Raw genomic sequence first — 23,243 nt, forward strand, 5'->3', positions numbered from 1 at the left:
AATGAGAAAATAGTCAATTGAACTATTAGAAAATGAGACATTTTCTGTCCCCATCCACTAGGAGTGTATAGTTTAACTGACTTCAGCAAGGGTGGGAGAAAAGTAGAATCACAGTGTCCTGTCAATTATGCGAATTTAAGATTGGGTTTTCTTTTTCAGGGAGCACCCAAGCCCATAGCCATTGAACCATGTGCTGGGAACAGAGCTGCTGTTCTGACTGTGTTTCTTTGTCTCCCTCGAGGATCATCAGGTGCCCCTCCTCCTGGACAGTCAGGTAAGACGAACATGGAGCCATCAGCAGTAAAACAAAAACATAGACTAAATGGAAGAAATAAACAATGCTATCATGCAGCACAGTGAGGATGCTTACATGGTTCTAATGGAAAGTGTCTTAGAATTTCTTAGAATGCAAACTTTTACCAAAATATCTAGAAATCCTCATTGCTATAAACTCAGATTTGCCAATGTTTCTCTTAGAAGTACATGTTAAATATGTGTGTATGTTTGTGTATAATGTATGTGAGTATGTATGTTCACACACACACCCCAATGTGGTGTTGTAACTACAGTAGAAATCTCACTGACATGGCAAGCAAATTTTTGACCCCTTTGGACCACTTATTTTTTCCCAGTATGTGTGTCATAGAGGATGCCAAATTATAAATGTGATCAAAATATGGAACCAAATTAAAGAGTTTACTTGCATGTTTGGAATGTGAAGTTGTGTCAGAGGATGATGGCTTGATGCCAGCCTCTCAGTACTTAATATATGTCCTTGTTCTCAGCACCAGACAGCTGGAGCCATGGGTCAGGGAATCCCCCCCCTCAGACGGCACAACCAGTCTTCGCCTCTGATTCTTTTCCTACCTGAAAATCATATTTTGAACGAGGGGGTAACTGGATGTGCCCTGTTGGAGGTCTTCTCATTGCTGTGATGTTCTCCACATTGTACACACACACACACACACACACACACACACACACTGTTGAGTATAACTTGTAATTAGATCACAAACTGTGCTTATGTCTCTCTTTTTACATATTCTATTCCACTTTCTTACAATGTGTAATTTTTCTGTCTCTGATTATTTGCTCTTTGCAACTCTTATGAAATGGCTGCTTTTTTTAAAAAATTTTTTGAAATGGCTGCTTTTTGAGGGTAAGGGTAATTTCCAATCTTTCTCTGGCAGGAAGTGCCAGAGATCTGGCAAGTTCTCAATAACAGTAATTGATGCTGAACTCACTTCCCTGATTATTTTATCTTTTCTTGGTTCCCTAGCTAGCCTTGACCTTGCATCTCACTTTCTTGATTTGTATCCAACCTGACACAGAAATGGAAGCTGTATTACTTTATTCCCTGTAAGCTTAAGATACTCCTATAACAGAATTTTTCCCGTATGGAGACAGAGGGTTTCCATCTCTTAAAAATGATTTGCCACTTACGGTACCTGATGATATCCTGTTGCAGGAATTTCTACACAAAGTTTATTTGTAGGTGTTTGTTCAAAGAAATGAACGTTCTCTGTACTTTCTCATATATTGAGTGAATGCCTTGCTCTTCTTTCAGATCTACCAAGGTAAATGTAAATGGGATGCAGTAAGTAAAATAGTTTGGCACGGGTCAGATAAGATGGATAATTGTAGGTACTGTGCCCAGCTAATGGAAGTATTGTTTTAGGGCTGGGATGATTTCCAAAGCAAACCCTTCACTAATGAAAACAGGTCTGTGTGATATACACTGAGGTTCTTCTGGATCCTTGACAAGATGACGTACTGATGGGCAGAGTGAAGGCAACTGCCAATACTCTGTCCCTTTAACCTTTGAAATCTTTTTGACTGATTTGAAAGAACCCAGTAGCAGTGTGGCCCATTACCTTAGCTGTTCTATTGCAGATGCATTATGATTGTTAACAATAATGCTACATTAGATGCGCATAGTGCTTTAATCTATACAGTGTTCTCTTTTTTTGCATTTGATCCTCATGACAAGCCGTGCAATCAGTAGTATAAAACTCACTTTGTAAATGATAGAATTGAGGCATAGAAATCTATTTTCTGGGACGCCTGGGTGGCGCAGTTGGTTGGACGACTGCCTTCGACTCAGGGCGTGATCCTGGAGTCCCAGGATCGAGTCCCACATCAGGCTCCCAGCTCCATGGGGAGTCTGCTTCACTCTCTGACCTTCTCCTCGCTCATGCTCTTTCTCACTGTCTCTCTCTCAAATAAAAAAAAAAAATAAAATCTTTAAAAAAAAAAAAAAGAAATCTATTTTCTATGGAAATTCAAGGAATAATTAGGAAACTACTGGAGTGTAGAGAAAAAAAAAATACTGATAACCAACATGCCAGGTAGTTTTCCCTGATGCTACATAGCAGAGAGGTTATTTCTCTATACTCCATAGCCCATGTCTTCACAAAGCCCAGCATTTGGGGGAGTACTGAAAATGTCTATAGCGTTGATAAAGGTAGACAAAATTTTGAGTTAACTTACCATACTTTCTCAGAGCCTGTCAATTGAGCTGTATCGAAAATCTGTGTGTATAATTCAGGATGAGCTTGTTCTTTGTTTAAAAAAAAACTCATAAATGTCTTCTAGGTGTTTTTATAGGATTAGGAATACTCTTTGAGTCTACTTCAAAACAGTATTATGTGCTGTCTGCAGTCTACTTTGAAATGTATCAAAAACATGGTATTGATGTATGGATTGTAGGTAGGATGGGCGGATGGAAGCTATATTATAAAGCAGGCCAAGTAATTGTTAATGGTAAAATGCAGGTGGTGGGAATACTGACATTAAAATTCTTTCTACTTTGCTACATGTTTGAAATTTTTATAGTAAGATGTTAGGAAACAATAAAATTAAAAAAAAAAAACAACTCCTGACTTCACTGCCACCACAAACAAACAAAAAACAGGCAGTGTTTGTAGAGAGAAATTTTCTAATGTTCACGTCTCAGTTTTCCCTAAAGAAGGCAAATACTGACACCAACATACAAATTATATGACTTATTTTTTTACTCTTCATCAAGATACTTGGTGTGTACACAGCCAATTAAAACTTAACATAGAGGGGTGCCTGGGTGGCTCAGTGGGTTAAGCTGCTGCCTTCTGCTCAGGTCATGATCCCAGGTTCCTGGGATCGAGTCCCGCATCAGGCTCTCTGCTGAGCGGAAAGCCTGCTTTCCTCTCTCTCTCTCTCTCTCTCTCTTTCTCTCTCTGCCTGCCTCTCTGCCTACTTGTGATCTCTGTCTGTCAAATAAATAAATAAAATCTTTAAAAAAAAAACAAACAACATAGATACCATCTACTACTTGAGAAGAAATGCATTCCAGGGATCATTTGAGAACCATATTGGCTCTTGGAAAGGAAGTGTTGACATTAGTTATCTCATTTCTAGAGTTTGGTTTACGGCATATCTTTGCAAGAAGTTCGTCTATGTGCCTGTGCTTATCCCAGTGCCCTACACACAGAAAGCAGTTCAAAAACATTCTTCATGATGATGGTGGTAGAGAAGGAACTTCATGGATCAACTCCTGACGCCATCCCCATGATGGGATGAACAAGGTGCTAGGAGCCTTCTCCTGGCTCTTGAGTGACTTTATGTCTCCAGATATTAGCATATCTATTCAATGTCTAGTACGTCTTATTTATTAGATTAAAAGTTCTCTTGCAGTCCTTAGCCCAGTCTCTACATTTTTTACGAGGCCCTTTTTTGAAATGTAGCTTTCCAGATGTTGAGTGATGCTTTTCATAAGGTTTTCTTCATTAGCATGAATGAAAGCCCTGTAGACAAGGGTCAGTTTGGGGATAAAGAGAAGGTGGGAACATCTGAGGAGGATGGCGGTCTTCTCTCTCAAACTGAGTGTCAACACCCACAAATACATGATTCGGAGACGCATGTATGCTAGGTTGTTCACCATCTCTTTTGAGCAACAGCTAGTAATTTTTTTTTTTAAGATTTTTATTTATTTATTTGACGGAGAGAGAGATCACAAGTAGTCAGAGAGGCAGACTGAGAGAGTGAGAAGCAGGCTCCCCGCTGAGCAAAGAGCCCGATGCGGGGCTCAATCCCAGGACTCTGAGACCATGACCCGAGCCGAAGGCAGAGGCTTTAACCCACTGAGCCACCCAGGCGCCCCTCGTAATTTTTTTTTTTTAATTTAAAATATGACATGGTCTTTCTAGTTCATTCTTTTTCCACCAGAAAGTAGTTTAGGAAAGCTTAGCAAGTCATAAGGGTCTAAAAACGTCTGAAGTTCTTTCCATGGCTTTCCTCTAAACAGAGGTCGAAAGAAAAGCTGCAGATTCTTCCATGAGATTACCCCGTGCACTAATCTTTTTTTTTCTTTTTTCTTTTTTTTAATGTAATGAAATTAGGTGTTTGTGAGCAATTCTCCCTCTAGGTGGCTTAGAAGAGTAAAAGCAAAAGATATTAAATAGGCTTTTTGGCATTCCTGGAGCCGGACTAATTAGGTTCCCAGCTCCCCCACCCCGTAAACCTGCTGCTTCATTATTCTTTGTGAGAAACTGTGGCCAGCCATGCCAGACTCTTTGGGTTAACGTGGGATTTCTGCTGTTGACAATTTGTGCACTATACACCACTTTCTCTACTGACCTCAAGATGGTTGAAAGACTGACATCCCCAGGAAAACAGGGCCCGTCGAGTAACTGCTGCGTGACACTAAACAATGAAGCATGTCTCCAGTCACCTTGGATGGCAAGGTCCCCAAGCATTTTAGAGTCACATTAAGATGAAATGTAGACAAAGTAAATAGAGCTCTTCAAAAGCATAAATTGAAAATGATAATGATTGCTGTCACTTTGTGATGGAAGATTATGGGTTTCATAGTTTATGGATTCTCACTAATAAGTAGCAAATTAAGTCTTCTCACTGGATTAAAAATCCCAGGGACCCATATGTTCACAGCCAAAAAGAAGCGATGTGCTTCAACTAAAGATGGAATTTTGTCCTGGTCTTGTCTCACATTTGACTGAGTCTAACATTACCAAAAAGAACAATGTAGAAAAGCTAAGGTTTTGATTCTATTTTTTTCTTTAGGCTTAGAAGTTTTGACAGGATGACCAGATTATTTTTAAAAATCTAAAATATTGTGTAATGTTTAAAATGATAGCCTATTTACAGTGTCATGGATAACGATGACACAAAAGAGACTTTGATTTAATTGAATGAAAAAGAGGTGAGAGAAAGGGGAGTAGTAATTCTGAGCATTGTCTCAGGTGCTTTCCATACAGTCATTGGTCTACCCCTCTTAAGGATTCCGGAAAGTAGCTATTGTTATCCCACAGCACCCGTGAAATATAGAAGGTCTTTGCAGTTCCAGGGACAGATTGGGTCTGCAGGTTCTCAGCATGGGACTCTCTTCCTCTGAAACCTGTTTTTAAGCTAATTCACATTTCCAGAAGCTTCTGAGTTTACTCGTCCCTTAAGACTATTTTCCTTCCATCAATTTGCCACTGTATCTTCACACTTGTAGAAACACACCTGTTGATCTAGTCTTAGCACTCTCTCTGTTAGGTGGTTGGAATAAGAAATAAAATTACTGAACCATATCAAGTCTTCGTTATGAAAAATCTGGCATGGTAGTTCCCTTTTAACCTCGAATCCAAATATTATTTACATACACCATATGTATCTTCATAAACAAGAAAGAAGAGGCTTTTCATGGCAAAATAAACTATAAAATTAGGCAGAGAGCCCAGGCAACAACAAAGAACCAAACACCTGGGATTATTGTTAATAAACATGACTCTGTGTCAAAAACACACCTGCTATTAAAAAGGCTCACAGATCAATCGTAGAAAGTAATTTTGTCTTCTATCCAAAGTATAGTTATATAGTCACTGTGAATCTTCACGTACTACCTTTATTCATTTGAGAAATATTTAAATATGCCTGCCGTAGACCAGGCACTGGATGTATGGTGCTGAACAAAAACCGAGTTCCTGCCCCTTTAGGGGGTACAGCATGTGTGGAGATAAACGTGAAGTAAAGAGTCACACAAATAAACCAGTAAGACAAATTGTGCTAGTTACTATGGACACAGAGTAAACAGTGCTATATAGAGAGAGAGTGTGTGCTATAATTAGAGAGAGTTATATTGTCACTAAGCTTAATATCCTTCTAAGGGAGTAACAAAATGACAGTCACTCAAATCTCCTTTTTTCAGTTCTCACTTGCCACCAAGTCTTTGTCTGGCTTGACAGTTGAATAGTCCCTGCCTCGCCTCTCCAGCTTCTGGAAACCCTCCCCTCTGGTGTGCCTTGATCTACCTCAGGCACCTACTTACAGAGGATGGACGTGGAGCACCTCCCTTCGGTTCTTGGTTTGCCTCACGTGCCTCAAGTCCTTTAACCAACCTCTAGTCCTTCTCCATGCTGTCCCCCGAGGGCTGTGCTCTCTCCACTCCAGGGGAGCTTACCCCTGACTCCGGATCTCCAGCCAGCACTGCTCACCTGTTGAGCACCAGCACCGCAACCTGGATTTGCTGCCCTTTAGGCATAACATCATTCTTCCTTGACTCTCTCCCTGTTACACTGCCTACTTCCCTACTGTTTTTGTAAAATTTGTTTCAGAGTGACTCAAGTTTGAAATCCTGGAGTTGCTTGCCTTCTTCACTTTCTCCCATCGTGTGTGCACATCATCATGAAGATCTTTAGCTTTTGCCCCTGTGGCAGATAAGGCAGACATCTTGTTTTTGCCATTCTTCCTGTCTCTACTTTTCATCTGGGCACCGGCTGTTCTCACTGGACTTTGGCCAAGAGAGCACAATTCTAATCATATCACTCTCTTCCTCATAAACCTTTGCTGGCATTTTATTGCCTGTTGATGTGAGTCCAGACATCTAGTCTGGAGTGTGAGGTTCTCCTCAACCTCTCTTCAGACTTCTTTCAGGTTTCGCATCCACCCACACAATCTTGCCAGCGCTACCTATGGAGCACCACGGGCGAGCCTGCCCTTGGGCAGTTATTTTAACCTCTTGGACCCTCAGTCTTCTCGTCTATAAAGTAAAGAAGATGACCACATGGTATATTTTTATGATTGCTGCCAGGCCTGTAGTTCCACATGTATGTTTCTTCCTATGATTCTGTGAGTGTATGTGTGTTCTCTGGCATACACACTGTTGTTCCTCATACCTGAGGTGCGCTCTCCCTCTTAGCTGCCTGTTTCCAAAACCCAGCTCAAAAGCCAGTTCCTCTTCCACGAAGACTTCTGTCTCCTCCATATACATGTGACCTCACTCTCCTTAAAGTCCCATAGATCTACCAGTTCAATTCATTACTGCCTCCTAACATGTATCAGAGTCACTGTGTTCTTTCCTTAATGTTCTTCCCAGGTGGTGAGCTCTCTGAGGGCAGTGGCTGTGTCCTATTTTGTCTTTGATTCCTCAGCTGCTAACAAGTTTTTGTACTTAGTAATTGCTTGATAAATATTTAATTGGTGAATAAAATTAATTATCCCTAAGTTATAGAACTTCTTCACCAAAAATATGTTGAAAATCTATAGTTATATACTATACAAATGTACAATTTACTAGTTATAATTTGACTTCAGGTCAATAATCTTTGATAGACTAGATTTTATGTATTTATGATTCATGTAACATTCAAGTTACAGATCTTGGACACTCAAATCAAACTCAACATTGCACCTTTGATGAAAAATATTAAAACTTGGTTGTTTGGATTTAAGGTTTAAAGAAAATCAGAATATTAGGGGACTATGACACAAAAAATAAGGCACTGTATGTTTCCAATGTTGCATGTACTAAACCTATCATAAATGTATTCTATTTTTTATTATTTGAATGTTGATTTTTTTTTGATGATGATTTTTACAAAACCATGTTATTTCCGTTTGAGAGAGCACAACTAGGTTTCACCCTGTATGACCAGAAAAACAACCTTTTAAATCTTATGGAATAAATGTCTACGTATTAGTTATATTCAGGAAAGATAACCTCACAAAATGCATCTAGCAAATAAAAAGTATCAGTTGCTATTGTACTTATTATTAACACATATCATTTGTTGTGATTCTGCTCTATGTTCATTACCATTCTTTGAATTATCATCACCCTTTGAAGTATATAATAGAACTTTTCTTTCATAGGTGAGAAAAATAAACTCACGGAGCTTAAGTCAACTTTCATATAACCACATAGTAAATAAGTTACTGAGCCAGAATTTAAAACCAGAAAATCGCACACCATAATGCTCTATCCAAATCTTTTCTTTTTCTTTATGGGAAGTGGGGTGGGTTATGGTCAAAGGCCATTAGCTATATGCTTTGAGAGATAGTGGAGACTTTCTTTCTCTGCCCAATGTCTCAGTGAAGTGACATGGCCATGGTCTTCCCATTTGAGATTTCATTTTTTTTTCTTTGTGTCATTGGTAATAGAGAGAAATTAATTAATGTGCAAAAGGAACAAAGAAGAAAATAAGGACAAGAAACATGAAGAATAGTGAACATGGCTAATTAAATATGCAGTAGAAGTAAGTGAAACAGCCTGGAAGTTAACTCAAATACTCTCAAGATAGAGCAATTAGAAACAAACTCACACGAAAAGTCAGAATTTATGGAGGTGAAAAGTGAGACCCCTGGCACTGAAAGCATGGCCAACACATTTTTCTTTTCTTTTTCTTCTCCCCACCTGCCACTCTGTTCAGGTATTTCTAGAATTGACTGGGAAATAATTACTGTGGTCAAAGAGAAAAATAGGAAAAACTAAGCAGCTCAACAAATCAACTTACAAAGCCAAAGGGGAAAATCAAAATTTGTTGGGTATAAGTAAGCTGCCTTCAAAGCAACAAAACAAGAAAATAAGAATTTTGCAGAGATGAACAAAATTTAAAGCCTAAATCAGCCAACCAGTATTTCCTATGCTGGTTGACATGACGGTCTCTATACAAAGCTTCCAATTAGTAAGATGTTTCACTTTTAATTGGTCATGAATTAAATAGTCCTGCTTTACGTGCTTTAGGGGAATTTAGCAGAAGGCCACCTGCCTTAAACAAGGATAGATGGGTAATTCTGAGTGTTAGACAATTTTAAAAGTTTAGGAGCTTTAGAACTGAACTTAGAAACCATTTACTTCCATCCTGCATTTTGCAGTAAGAAAGAAAGAAAGAAAGAAAGGGAGGGAGGGAGAAAGGAAGAGAGAAACATAGAAACCTGAAGAGCCAGAGATGGGGAGAGATTTGTCAAGCTCGCAGCTCGTGGGAACTAAAACCAAGGTCTCTGGATCTCTCATGGAGGGAGGGAATTTACCCCTACCTCATGCTTATTATGCCATGTTGTAAAGCCTGACAAGAAAAGACCACAATAATAATCCCCTCATTGCCAGAAGGCAGGACTGCACACCTTTCACCAGAGCCCAGAAATGGCAGATGGAAACAAATTCCCTAGGTCCAAAAAGGAAAATTAAATGGCTTGAGAAAATATGTATCCTTATCAGGAAACTGATAAAATGCTAAGAAAATGTGGGTCGAGGGCCCTGGGAATTTCTTCTTTTCACATAAACATTTTTCTGGTGGCCACTCCAAAGGGCCAGTGGTCCCTTAGCAAATTCATCTGGAAGGAGTATATTCAAGTTTTGATAAAAAATTCCATGTTATACTGACAGCTGATTTAATCTCCTATCATTTACTGTAAAATGGTACCACAGGACCTACCAAAGGCATCTTTTAGTGTGACTTTCCCTTCATTCTTAATGAAAGGCCCAGTGGAGACGCTCGCACCAATGATAGTAGTGCTGTAACTCTAAACAAGGTAAGCACAGATTATAACAACATTAACCACTTAAGGCCTGAATCATCTCTCTCTCAGGACTTTTAGGGAAAGAGTTAATGGTCCTCTGCAAAGTGAGTAAGTTGCCTTCTTTTATACACTGTATTACTTGCCAATGAGGGTAGCCCATGTAAGTTGGGTCTAGATCCATAACTGGTGGGCAGCAAGTTCAGAGTGGGCATGCAGAAAAAGTGTTGGCAAAACTTAAGAAAGAGCTCATCCTCTTCTTTAAGAACACGGCTCCAAAGAAGCAGTTTGAGAAGTTCTTCTTGGTCCCTGGAATTATCATTTAGAAGGCTTGGAGGAATGAATGAATTCTTGCCCCATGAACCTGCTGTCTGACATAATTTGAACCGAACCTTGAAGGCCCTAAGAGTCTGGATGCAGTGACCATACATTCAGTTCCATTTATTCAACAAGCCAGGCAAGGATCATCAAATCAATAACATGACTGTGCCATCTGCTTTCTCCTTGCTCACCATCATAATGAAAAATGACTCCTTAAGTGTTCTGTGAGGCAATTAGCTCTGAATGTAGAGCTGTAATGGTGAGAGGCTGAGTCACATTTGTATTCAAAACTTTACTGGTAAAATGGAAAGGCAACTATTGTCCATATTAATAGATACATAAAATGTATAAATGGGGTAATTTGGTATTACTCTATTTATGCATAATATTATAAAATTGCAGAAACACAGAGATAGGAAGGGCACTGTAATGACACCGGCTCATCCAATGGCTTGCGGCCACAGCTGGTGACCCTGCTCAGAATCATCTTGGACAGACAGACAGACAATTTCTAAAAACTTTCCCAAAAGGCATGCCCATAACTTCTGGGACTAATTCGTTCTGTTATTTAAAAGTCTTCACTGCAATTTTCCCATTTTCTTTTGTGTTCTCTCTCTCTCTCTCTCTCTCTCTTTGTTTTTGTTCTGTTTTTGTTCTCATCCCTCCAGAAATAGAGAACAGCTGATCACATTCCTTATAATAATCCATCATGTGGTAGAAGGCAGTTTTGAAATCACCTCCCAGGTCAGGTTCAACGCACTGCTCCCAGTCCTTCTATCCGTGCCTTCTGGTGGCTGTGTCTTCCAGCTTGGGTCATCCCATGGCTCTCAGAATGTCCCTCAATCTTCCCAAAGCTCATTTGCTCAAGCGTCATGGAATAGAAGGAGATTCTGGAGATGGTTCTATCTCTTTGTTCGAAAGAGGAGGAAACTAAAGTTCACCTGAACAGACTTCCTTAGTGCCCACCATCCTAGAACCCAGGGGGCTCTCTCTGGCTTTAGTGTCATCATGCCTTAGTGCTAACATCTCTTTTAAAACCAGCTGCCCTGACCTGCTGGTTACTTTCCCCCCACAGTTCAGAAGGACTCCTTTGTCCTTTCCTGACCCTTTCTGCCATTCTGCATTTTGCATTTATACCTACTGTTTTTCTTGCACAAGGAAAGGAGGCAGTTCATTTCAGTTAGTTTCTCTGATGCTTCAAGGTTTTTTGAAGTTTAATACCATTTTTCTAAGCTCTGTTCTCATGCCTTATGCCCCATTTGTGTTATCTGCAAATATGAAATTTTAGAGAGACAAAAAATACTTCACATTGCTGGATACTAAAGTAATTTTTAAGATACACTTTGATGTGAAAGATACACCATACCCCTGTCCTGAGCATGTACTAGTCCTTCTGACTATCTATCTAAACTATCCTCCAACACACAGCAACCCCCACACCTCCCCTCCTAACAAAGGAATGTCACTTCAAGGGTCACTTCCTCTGTGAAACCTGTTTGCATCCTCAGTCCACTCCTTTATTTTTTGTTTATTACTATAACATTTTTATTATAGTGTCTCTATGTTACTCAGACAAGCTAAGGGCAGGAGTTTTCCCCTTGTTTATCATTATATCTCTGGGCGCTAAGTGGTACCTAGAACACAATAGAAAGTCAGCACATGTGCTTAATTATTTTACTCCTTTCTCTTACTCATCTGTCCTTACTGGTGCTAACTTCCCAGAGTCCAACTCTTAAGCTCACTATGAATTTTCAACTGCATTTTCCCATGTACTTGTTATAAATTAATTATAATATAAATGATAATTACAATATAAGTTAATTCTATATGTTTCTCAGTTTTAAAAAGTGGGGGAAAAAAAAAAAACCCTCCCTAATCTCTGGCCTAAAGTTTGGCTTCTGAAATAGGATCAAACCTCTACCAAGGTTAAATCACCTGTTCTTCATTGCTAACTGGCCCATTGTTTCTAGAGGACTACTTGTCTCAAGTCATGATGGTCACTTTGCAATATGTGGTTTTTTACCCCCTACATTTAACAAGTTCCTTTGGGTCTTTGAATATTTTTTTCCATACATAAAAATCTGACTTTGATGATTTGGTCATACACAAGATCATGGTTTGACCTTTTCTAAGACCATCCTTTTTTTCTTTTCTTAAAAATAAATGTTTCATAGGCTCCTCTTCGTTCTGGGTGCTTAAAGCAGGATCAGAGTCCCTACTCCCTTTTCTTGGTGGCCTAGGAGTGAGTCACCAGACCCTGCTTCTGCTGCTTGACCAACCTTTTACAGTCTGCTCTGATTCTTGCTTGGCTACATAGCTTCTATATCCTTTGTTGTGGGTTTTTAGATCACAGCTGTTCTTTAAGACTGAGATTTTTCAAATGCTTTGAGTCTCTCTATTTTGATATTTGTTTCTAGCCTTTTCTCTTACATGTAAAAACAAGTCAATCTTTTTAAACCTGTCTTATGCTTACTGCATTACAGATTATGTTCTATTCCCCTTTATATCCCCAAGGGTCACTTTCGTCTTTGCATTAATGTTTTTCACTTTCCCAAACACTTCAAAATCATCCCTGTATCCTAGTCTCCTTAGGTGACTTAAAGCCTTGTCAGGACACTCCAAAGTCCCACGTTCGCTCTCTATACACCTCTTTTCTGTCCATCTGAGCTTTACCTCACTTCCTTTTTCCTTTGCATTACAAGTATTTCTAGGATTGCAAGTATTCTCACCTATCATGTTGGTGAAAATTAAAAAGTGTGACAACACTTTGCTAGTGAAAATGCAAACTGGTACATCCCTGTTAGAGGGGAATTTGGCAATAAATACATAACAAAACTACACTTGCACTTTTTTGACCCAGCAATCCGCCTCATAGGAATATACCCAAAAATATACTTCCAGTAAGGTGGCAATACATGGACATTCATTTCAGTATTGTTTTTAAATCACATAACATTGGGAACAACTTACATGGGAGTACATGGGAAAGTAAAATTAATTATAGTACATCCACAAATAGAGTACAATGCATCTATAAAAAAAAAAGACGAGGAAGATCTCTATAAGCTGATATGAAATTATTTCCAGGATATGTTATTAAGTGAGAAACATAAAGTGTAAAAGAATATCTAGAGTATGCTATCTTTCATATAAGAAATAAGGAAATTTTTAAAAATGTACAGATACCTACTCAATTTTTCAGAATACAAGAAACATAAAGGGAAAACTAATGAGATTGGTTACCTACAGGGAGTGGAAATGGAATATGAAAATGGAGAAATAGAAGAGGGGGTATAGGAATGAGGGATGAGGGGAGATTGACACTTCTTTGAGTACCTTTTTATATACTGCTAGAAACATTGCAGTGTTTCACATCCCAATAAATGAACAAAGAAAATCAGGATATGGGAAACCCAAAATGGAAGACAAACCGTAAAAAAATGAACCTAAATGCATTTCAAATGAGTAACATACCTGCACAGAGGAGATAGGAAAGAAAAGAACAGCCTAAGTAACTTGGCAAAATAATATTTAATCGTATACTATAAGGTTAAAAGCAAATAGAACTATATGCAAACATTATACTGTAGTTAGTACATCTGTTTCTTTGGAAATGGTGGTGGGGCATGGGTTTGCAATGCTGACATTATATCGATGCCACTGTTAAACAAAGGGATTAAATGCCTTGTGGATAATGAGAGTTGGGTTTCTCACTCTCAGAGAAAAATAAAGAGAGAAGAGTAGAGTGAGTCCTGTGGTACTGAATTGGTTTTAGAACCATCAGCAAGGACTTATTCACATGCATGAAGACATACGTAGAAATGCAGCTGTGTGTATGTGGATTAGCGTACATATGTATGTTTCTTCACTGTGTCCTCTGAGAGGGCTTGGAAGCAAGGATAACCTCAGTAACAATGAACACTCTGAGTTCGCATCTCTGCGTTTCCTAAGCACATTCTGCAATAAAAGGAACCAGAACTTTCCAGAGAAATGGTTGACTCCAAGGCCAGGAAGGGAAAATGCAAGATGAGCTTGGGACGTCTTACGGTTCCAGGGTTCAAAAGTTAAGTGTTTAAAAAGTTATGAAGACATGTCGGAAAGACACAGGAGTCCACCTCGAAGGAACAACCATCTGCCAAACCTGGAATAATGAACAATAGAATAAATACATGTACCATTGGATTATGACTCAGAGAATAAATTAAATGCCCACAACTCCATACTAACATAGATATAAAAATTGAATAAATTAAAAAGTGGCAGAGAAAGAACAGCTCCTCTTTACAGTAGAATTCTAGTTAATGGTTATATAAAGAATAAGGAAGATAGAAAAGTCACCTTAGACAAATACCACAGTGGTAATTACTGCAGGCAAGAACAATTGATGGAGTCTAAAATTAATGGGAGAAAATATAATGTAAAACAGCACATTTGCAAAGCCTCAAAAGTATCTTCCCACAAGATATTTCTAATTACAAAGGGGAAAATAATTAGTTTATAGTAGAAAAATGTAGCAGACATGACCTTATCCAAATGATTAGGGTTATGATATCATCAGTAATAAAACATAAAGAAATCATACACCCCCTGATATGTTGCCCTAAAAGACCAAAACATCACTACTGTTCTCGTTAAATGCATAAGACTAATATAATTATGAGTGAAGATCAGAACAAATCTAAATTGAGGGAGAGTCTACAAAACAAACTGACAAAAAGTCTTCAAAAGTGTCAAGGTCATGAAAGACAAAGAAGGACTGAGGAATTAACACTAATTAGAGGCTAACGACATCTGCATGCACTCAGATCCTGAATTAAATCCTGGAGCAGAAATAAAAGATTAGAGGGAAAACTGGTGAAATTCAAATAAGGCCTAGAGTTGACTCAATAGTACTATGTCAGTGTTCATTTTCTGGTTTTGATCATTATTTGATAAGACAGTATCAGGGGAAGCCAGGTAAAGGGCAAATGAGAACTCTGTACTCCTTTGTAACTTTTCTGTAAGTCTTAAAATTATTTTAACGTGAAAAGCTAGTAAAACATATTTTCAGGACTCTTCTGCATTTGGGTCTTATTCCAAAAGTTAACCTATAGATTATGGGCTGTATGACAGACCACTCATGCAATTTGGAATATCTGTCCTTGTGACTTTCAGTTTGGGGCTCAGATTTTTCCCTGTCCATGGTCTCTTCCAATCAGCAACCACATGGGCTTTCTGTATCTGAGTTTCAGCTGCTCAAGGGAATGGCTGCCACAGTCTTTGAAGCTATTCCTCAAAATTTCCAAAATGAACCTTATATATACCACATAGTTTATATTAAGGCATACCATCTCAAACATACCTCCAAAATGGTGAAAAAAATATCTAGCCATTAATATGTGATGTTTAACATATAAATAAAAAAACATACCTTAACTTACAATAACTAAATAATAACATTATGTGTAGCCATGATTTACTGAGCATCTGCCATGTATGGCCACTGTCCCAGGTGCTTTATGTATATTTAAACCATTTAATTTTTTGACTATAACCCATGGGTGAAATTATCTGTTTTACAGCTAAAGAAACCATGCTTCAAAAGTTTATTTTACTTGCCAAAAATTTTTTACTTGCTGAAGATTTTAGAGCAAGCAAGTTGTAGAGCTGGTTTTAAAGCCCGGTCTCTGTGCCCCATATGCTGAGCTGTCCTACCGTTGACATCTCTGAGGTCCTGTCGGCCAGGCCACTTGTTCACACGTTCAAGACATTGAAAATGAGCGAATCTTGTGAATGCCTTGATGCTATCCTCTTAGAATTTTCTCCTTTGATTCTTGAATTGCATGTTCATTTTTATGTTGTTCATTAGAATGCTATATGTCATGCATTTTTTTTCTAATTCTGTCTTCCATCTTTAAATCATATTTAATGTGTAGATCAGGAAGTGTAGGACTTCTAATGCAACATGGAAAGCAAGACTAATAAACTTAAAACAAGATGATGCATATTTACTACATTGTTCATATCTTTTACCATATTTCTTGATGAGAGAGAGAGAGAGAGCTGGGGAGGGGCAAAGGGGGAGGGAGAGAATCTTAAGCAGACTCTAGCCCCCCCCCCCCACAGAGCCTGACATGGGGCTTGATCTCATGACCCTGAGATTATCACCTGAGCTAAAATCAAGAGCCAGACACTTAACACTTAACTGAGTCACCCAGAAGCCCTATTTTACCTACTTTTTGTTAAAGTTTTGAAAATGTTTAAAGAAATTAGTCATCCCAAGACCATGAAAAGGCTAAGAAGCTTTTTCTATTAAAACTATTCTTAAGTTATTTTGATCTGGAAATACTGTGTTGAAAAGTTACCAGGGGAGAGGAAGCATCCTAATGCAAATATCATTTCTCTTATTGATTTTTCTCAATTTAGAAAATATATTCAGTGGCCGTGCAAATGTCTGAAATGAGCAAAGATATACACACACAACTACAAACACACACACATGCACACACACAAACATACAATTTGTTGGGTATTTACTATGAGTCCATTGCTGTAATAATATTTTCCGAGTTTTCTCATTTAATATTGTACTAATCCTGTAAGTTGGATCCTACCATTTGTACTTAGCAAACAAGGAAAATTGAGTTCAAAAACTTGTAGTAACTGATAAACTCAGGATTTCACCCCATTTTTTTTTTCTGACTCTAAAGCCTATGCCATTAATCCCTATATTCTACTGTTTCCCCCGTAGGAAAATATTAAAAACAGCATGGAAAAGTACGAAGGCAAAAAAGGCACTTACATGAAATATGTTAAGCTTACATCTAATTTGCTCTATTTTGTGATTTGGGGGAAAAAAAAAAGGTAGAGCAAAAAGAAAGAAGGGATTTTAGAGAGTGATTCAGAGATCAAACATTATTTTATCTTTTGTCCCAGAGCGCTTCAGATATAAACCCAAGGCTTCGCTGTTGCTAACGCGCAGCCCTCTCTGTGTCTTGTAATTGGTAAATTTACATCATGTGTGTCACCAGCAAGCTTAAGGAAGGCACAGATGTCAGTTTTGGAAATCCTGGGAATTTCAGGCTTGCTCAGACTAATTGGTCCAATCGATAAAATGCTAATGAAAAAATAAATCCAAACCTTTACCATAGTAACTGAGTTCTGACCTCGAAGATTAATATAACTGCCTTTCTGGAATCCCTATATTTTCACACAGTAAAATTTATAAATATACATATGTATATAATTTTATATAATATTTTGTTATATATATGTTTAATGTAATGGGTGGTTTAGGGATGTATCTACTCAAATAAGTATATTTAATCTTCCAAGGTAACAGCCTTGAAGGGATCAGCAACCAATTCAATAATGTATGTATTTATATTTATATTCATATTTATATTTATAGATTTATAGATATTTCCTTTAAAAAATAAAAACATGGCTATTTAAAAAATTATTACCATGTTAAATTGGTAATGTAAAGATCACCATTCTAATTACAAATGTTAGCTGTTTAATAAAACTAAATTCCACCGTCACATTTTCTTAGAACAACTATATTCCATGTGTCACCTCTTGACTTGATAACACATCTGACCTGGTACGTTAACGTCTCTCTGATACCATACAATCAGAGGAAGCCCCCATTTGTTTACACTATCTTTAGTAGCAGAAAAATGGTACCGAACAAGGTCAAGGCCTGCTTACTGGAAGCAGCAGCCTGCTAAGCTGTCTTGGGTTCCCGGTATGTTTTTTGCTCCCTGCACTGGCCCTCTTTCCTCTCTTTCAATCTCAGGATCATTAGCATAACAGGATCAGACAACTAGAGTTCATCTTGTTCAGCCCCCTGTCTCGTGCAGCATCCATTTCACATTTTTAAACATATCCACAGAATGAGACTACACAGGTTCTCACTGTAATAATTTCCAGATCTTAATTTCCTTTTAGCATTTGGAATGTGGCCACTGCATGATTGATTTTTATACAAACATACTAGAGCTTATACGTTGAATTGGTTGCTGCCCCCTTTCAGGCTGTTACCTTGGAAGGTTAAATAGACTTATATGAGTAGATATATCTCTAAACCACTCATTAGACTAAACATTATTTATCTGTCTTCCTCCCTAACTAGACGGTGAGCTCCAAGCAAGCAAAGACCATCTTTCTTTATCACAGTGTCCTCCGTGTCCAGCATGGTGCCTGACACAATACTTAGCTGAGTGAATGACTTCATATATTCTATCCCTGTACTTTTATCATATGAAAGCAGAAGCCCTAAAGAAGGTGTACAGTTTGCTCTAGGGCATAGAGCTGATTAGTGGCAGAACAAGCAGGTGACCCCAGGCCAATGGGTTTCACATAATACTGACATTACCCAAAAGAACTTTTGGCTTCCTCTTTCTAATTGCTCTCAAAGCCCAGAGTATATTCTCTTGAATATACTTGGTGGCAAATCTTTAATCTCTTGAGTGGTGACTTTGCTGTTTGGAATCATCCTAACGTAACCAGAAGCCCCTGGGATCCGGCCTCAAACCACCTTTCTCCATTACTACCACTTGCAGAGCCTACCCTCGCAGAAAGAGAATACTCAGTCTCTGTCCTGCACAGCCTGCTGTGCTCAGCTGATAGACCTTTGCTTATGCGCTCCCCTCTGCCAGGAATGTCCTTCTTCTTTCCCTCCTCAAATGTCAGAATTCTTCTCATCTTGGTTCATGTGCTTCCCAAAACAAGGATTTGAGCTATAGTGGCAGCGGAAGGAAGGAGGGGAGAGTCAATTGAGCTAATGTTTTCATGTTTCTAATAACATTTCATCTAACTAAATGGAAGCCAGAATGTAGACAGGAACTTGTTCGTAAAAAGAAAGGAGGAGAAGCCAGTGAGTGTCACCATCTATAAAATGCATTACAAAAATCTGTGAAGATATGTGCAAAAGGAGACTCCAGCCTCATTTCAACCTGAAGAATTAAGGCCCCATTATGGGAGCGTTATCAGAGTCAGGCTTCCGAGTAATTTGCCTAAAAATCACATTGCAATGATTTGACTCAGTTTATATTTCTAGTAACCAGGCATCCCAGCCTTTATGGGAAGGAGCTACCTGAGATTGGTAATCAAGTGTCTGTAGATGTGTATGTACTTTTGAACACACCCTTTCTTATACACAGGTGTTAAGGCCTGGGGAGGTAGAGGAAGGTGCAGGGGAATCGGGATATTTCTCCAGGGAAAGGAGGCCGTGTTTCTCCTCTGCTGCCTGCCTCTCACCACCGACCACCGCCCCCACCACACACACTAATGTCTGCCAGTTCTTCTCCCTGTAGCTCACGGGTACTCATCCTATCAGCTGGTTTTTGTGACTATAAAATTAATATTTATTTTTTAAAAATTGAGAAAAGAGAAAACAAAGTCTTACGACCCAGAGATAACTAACAAAAGACTTATGTCCTCTCAGGATGTTAGATATATTTATATATCTTTTCTTTTTACTTAAGGAACATCATTTTTTAATGAAGTTCTGTATTCTGCTTTTCCACTGAAGGTTATATAATGGGTATTAAATTCTGTGTCATTAAAAATTCTTTAGAAACATAATTTTAATGACTGCATAGTATTGCATTTTATGGATATCATAAACTTAATTATTCTCCTCTTCTTGCCTATTTATGTTGTTCCCTGGATTCTTCTTCCATTCGTGTGTGTGTGTGTGTGTGTGTGTGTGTGTTGTAAATAATGCTGCTATAAAGATTCTATGTAAAACCTTTGTCCAAATCTCTGATAATTTTTTTAGGATAAAATACTTAGTTCTGGGGGTGCCTGGGTGGCTCAGTGGATTAAGCCTTTGCCTTCGGCTCAGGTCATGATCTCAGGGTCCTGGGATTGAGCGGGGAGCCTGCTTCTCCCTCTCTTTCTACCTGCCTCTCTGCCTACTTGTGATCTCTCTCTCTCTGTCAAATAAATACATAAAATCTTAAAAAAAAATACTAGTTCTGAAGCAGGTAAGAATGAAATTTTTTTTTAAGGTTTCAACACATGTTGTTAAGTTGCTTTTCAGGAAAATTTTACCAATTTATATTTAGTCAACTGAGGCATTTCAAACATCATGAAAAAAAACCATTGTAGTAAACTACGGCCACATTCCCTCCCGAATGAAAATGCCTGTGGGACGTAGAGAGACAGTCAGACTTCATAACAAAGGGATCAATTGCAACTGACTAGTGACAGTTTCTGCACTTGGCATACCGGGAACATCCACAGAGGGCTGGTCGAGGAAAAGTATAGTAGAAAGCATCTGAAATGAAGATTAAAATATCCATTAGCATATGGAGAAGTGGTAGTAAGGTTGCCAATATGTATCTAGGACATTTGGTAGGACGTGCTTGGTTATTTACAGCCCACCTGTATCCGGAAAGCATTTGAGGGAGCACTGGTCATCTGAGGCTCTTCCTGATGGAGCATTTGTTCTCTGAGCTCCCAAACCTGCATAACTGAGTAACCAGACGCCAAAGCAGAGACTTAGGTCCTCATGCTCAGAGGGGCCTAAACAACCCATCTCTACTTGATTACTGATAATATCACGACTATCTCTGTACATCAATCAAGCTTTTTTATGAAAGACAGTAACACATTAAGATGGTTAAAAGCATAGACTGTGGAGCCAGACCACCTAAAGTCTAATTCCTGGCTCTGTCATTTAATAGCTGTGTGATCCTGAGCAGTTTACTCAATATATATGTGCCTTAATTTTCTCATCTATAAATTGAGGATACTCATAGTCCTTCCCTTTAGGATTGTCATGAAGACTAAATAGGTTCATATGTGTAAAATGCTAGGAACTTACTACTTAGCAAGTGCCCATAGTAAGTGCTACATAAAAATCTCCTATTATTTCCAGCTGCTAAGAATTAACTTCAACACATGAACTAATGTCAGTTAATAAAAATATTTTAAAGTACTTGCTTCAGGGTGCCTGGGTGGCTCAGTTGATTAAGCATCTGCCTTTGGCTCAGGTCATGATTCTGGAGTCCCGGAAATCCTGGGATCAGCCCTGCAGGCTCCCTAGTCAGCAGGAAGTCTGCTTCTTCCTCTGGCTTTCACCTCACTCATGCGCGCTCTCTCTCTCTCTCTCTCTCTTTCTCTCTCTCAAATAATAAAGTCTTAAAAGAAAAAAAGCACTTTCCTAGACTCTGTGGATAAAAGGAAAACATTTTTTTAAGTAGGTTCTCAGGAATATTCTTGGTCCATCTTTGAAAAGTTTTTTTATGGTAATTCTACTAAGTAAACTTTTGCGTCTCTCAGAAATATTGAAAGCTGTATCTTATACTAAAGATAAAGACCATTAGCGTCATCATCTCAACAGACACTTTTCCTTCCAACATTAAAGAAATTATATACTTTATCATCAGACATTTAAAGAATTTAGCCCTCTATCTTGTCTAAGGTAAAGAAATCCCTAAAGTAACACTTAAAAACCATAGCACGTTCCCATAATCTCACAACCCAAATATAACAATGGCAGTGAAAATAAAAGGTTTCTTTCCTTTCAGAACATTTTTTAGCCATACCATTTCTCCTAGATTCATCTGCACAAATCTCACTGAGTTATACATGTGTGTTTAGCATTTGACAGGCTCAGCCCTGGAAAGATTTGGTTAGAATATGATTTCCAACCATGGACTACTGGAAATCTAATTCTACTGAGTGATCCTGATAAACAAGTAAACTAAATGAAAAAAGCATCCAAGTAAAGGGACTGTTCAAAGAACCAGGAACTGCTTGACCAGCAGAAATTGGGCCATGGACTTAAGAGTATACAGACTGTAGGCCATCAAGGATAATTGAAAGTCATAATCTTCCAAAGGGCTTTAATTGAATATTTGGAAATCTGTATGAAAATAAACTGAGTCAACTAAATAGAAATAAACACAGCTCAACTAACCAGTATAAATCTTCAGAAGAAGAACCCTAATTAAAAAGATATATTGCACTTCCTACACTTTGCCATTCTGGTTGTTTTCAATATTATGCCACTGGGAAAATACAACTGTTCCTAATCAAATAATTTAAACTCCCATGCTGGGGCTTAAGGGTGGGTTTTCCCATTTTTCTCTTCCCACTTGTTTTGGGGATAAAGCCGTGCAAATTATTCAGACACCAATCAGATTTATCATCCTGTGCCTTTTGATGACATCCATCTGTTTATCTAAGAAGCCATTAAAGACTTATTGAGTTACAGCCCTATGGAGAAAATTGGGTTATCATCTATGGTTAAATCCAATTCTTGCATCTGCCATCTTTTCAGCTTATGCGGTATATTCTGAAATTACCCTGACTTGCAGACCTGCACTACAAGAATACATTTGCTTCATAGCCTTTTTATGTCATTTCTAGAGAATTTCTAATGCATGAGCAATTTGTGGTTCAGGAAAATGTTGACAGAAAGATGTCAGAGCTTTCTCTTGTTAAAAGTTCAAAAGCTGCACCCATTTAAAAGTCTTATTCCAAAGTGGGCACTGTTCAATTCTGAGTTTTGTATTTAGAAGAGCCTAGTCAAAGAAAAAACGGACTCTAGGTCACAAAGGTAGAATTGTGTTAATCAGAAGATAAAGATAAATTAATATCAAGTCAAAATTCAAATGAACAGGAAAAAGTGAGAGCTCATCACAAATGACGTTAAATAAATACCAGCAGGTAAACCGATAAGACACAAAGGACCCAATCTTCCTAGCGAATGACGAGGTAGGAGTTCAGTGCTTATCTCCCAAGTCAAGCAGCTGAAGCAATACTGAAAGTCATGTTTTCTGAGCTGGCTGAAGAGGCAGTGGACTGTGTGGCGAAAACTAATTGAAATAAAGTGAATATTTGCCATTTCCTGGAGACACTGTGAGAGCCTGACTGCAGGAGCTCCAGAGAAAGAGCAACTGTGAATCCGGCAGACGCTTCAACTTGCCAGTTTTTCTAGCATTTGTCAGAGAAATGAGAAAGAATCCACGAGAAAAGCAGTTCCTTGATTTATGTAAATCAAGCCAGATTTCTCGGAAGCCTAGATTTTCCGGGAATCTTCGAAGATTACAGCATGGCTGCTCTTCCTTAAAATCTAGCTGTACACACTATTTATGGGCCATTTAAGGAGTTCCTTCCGATCGTATTTCACACTGCCCTTTCATTGTTTG

The 23,243-nt window shown here is 38.4% G+C and overlaps 1 protein-coding gene across 1 annotated transcript in view; it reads left to right on the forward strand.

The window, feature by feature from the left end:
• Positions 1-23,243, forward strand: part of ATRNL1 (attractin like 1) — an 810,828-nt gene that overhangs the window by 706,159 nt on the left and 81,426 nt on the right. The window contains exon 28 of the mRNA XM_044240595.1: positions 160-274. Within this exon, the coding sequence (XP_044096530.1) occupies positions 160-274 (115 nt within the window). The remainder of the gene's footprint in view (positions 1-159; positions 275-23,243) is intronic.

This window comes from Neovison vison, chromosome 2 (assembly GCF_020171115.1).
Source record: "Neovison vison isolate M4711 chromosome 2, ASM_NN_V1, whole genome shotgun sequence".
NCBI classification, from domain to species: Eukaryota; Metazoa; Chordata; class Mammalia; order Carnivora; family Mustelidae; genus Neogale; species Neogale vison.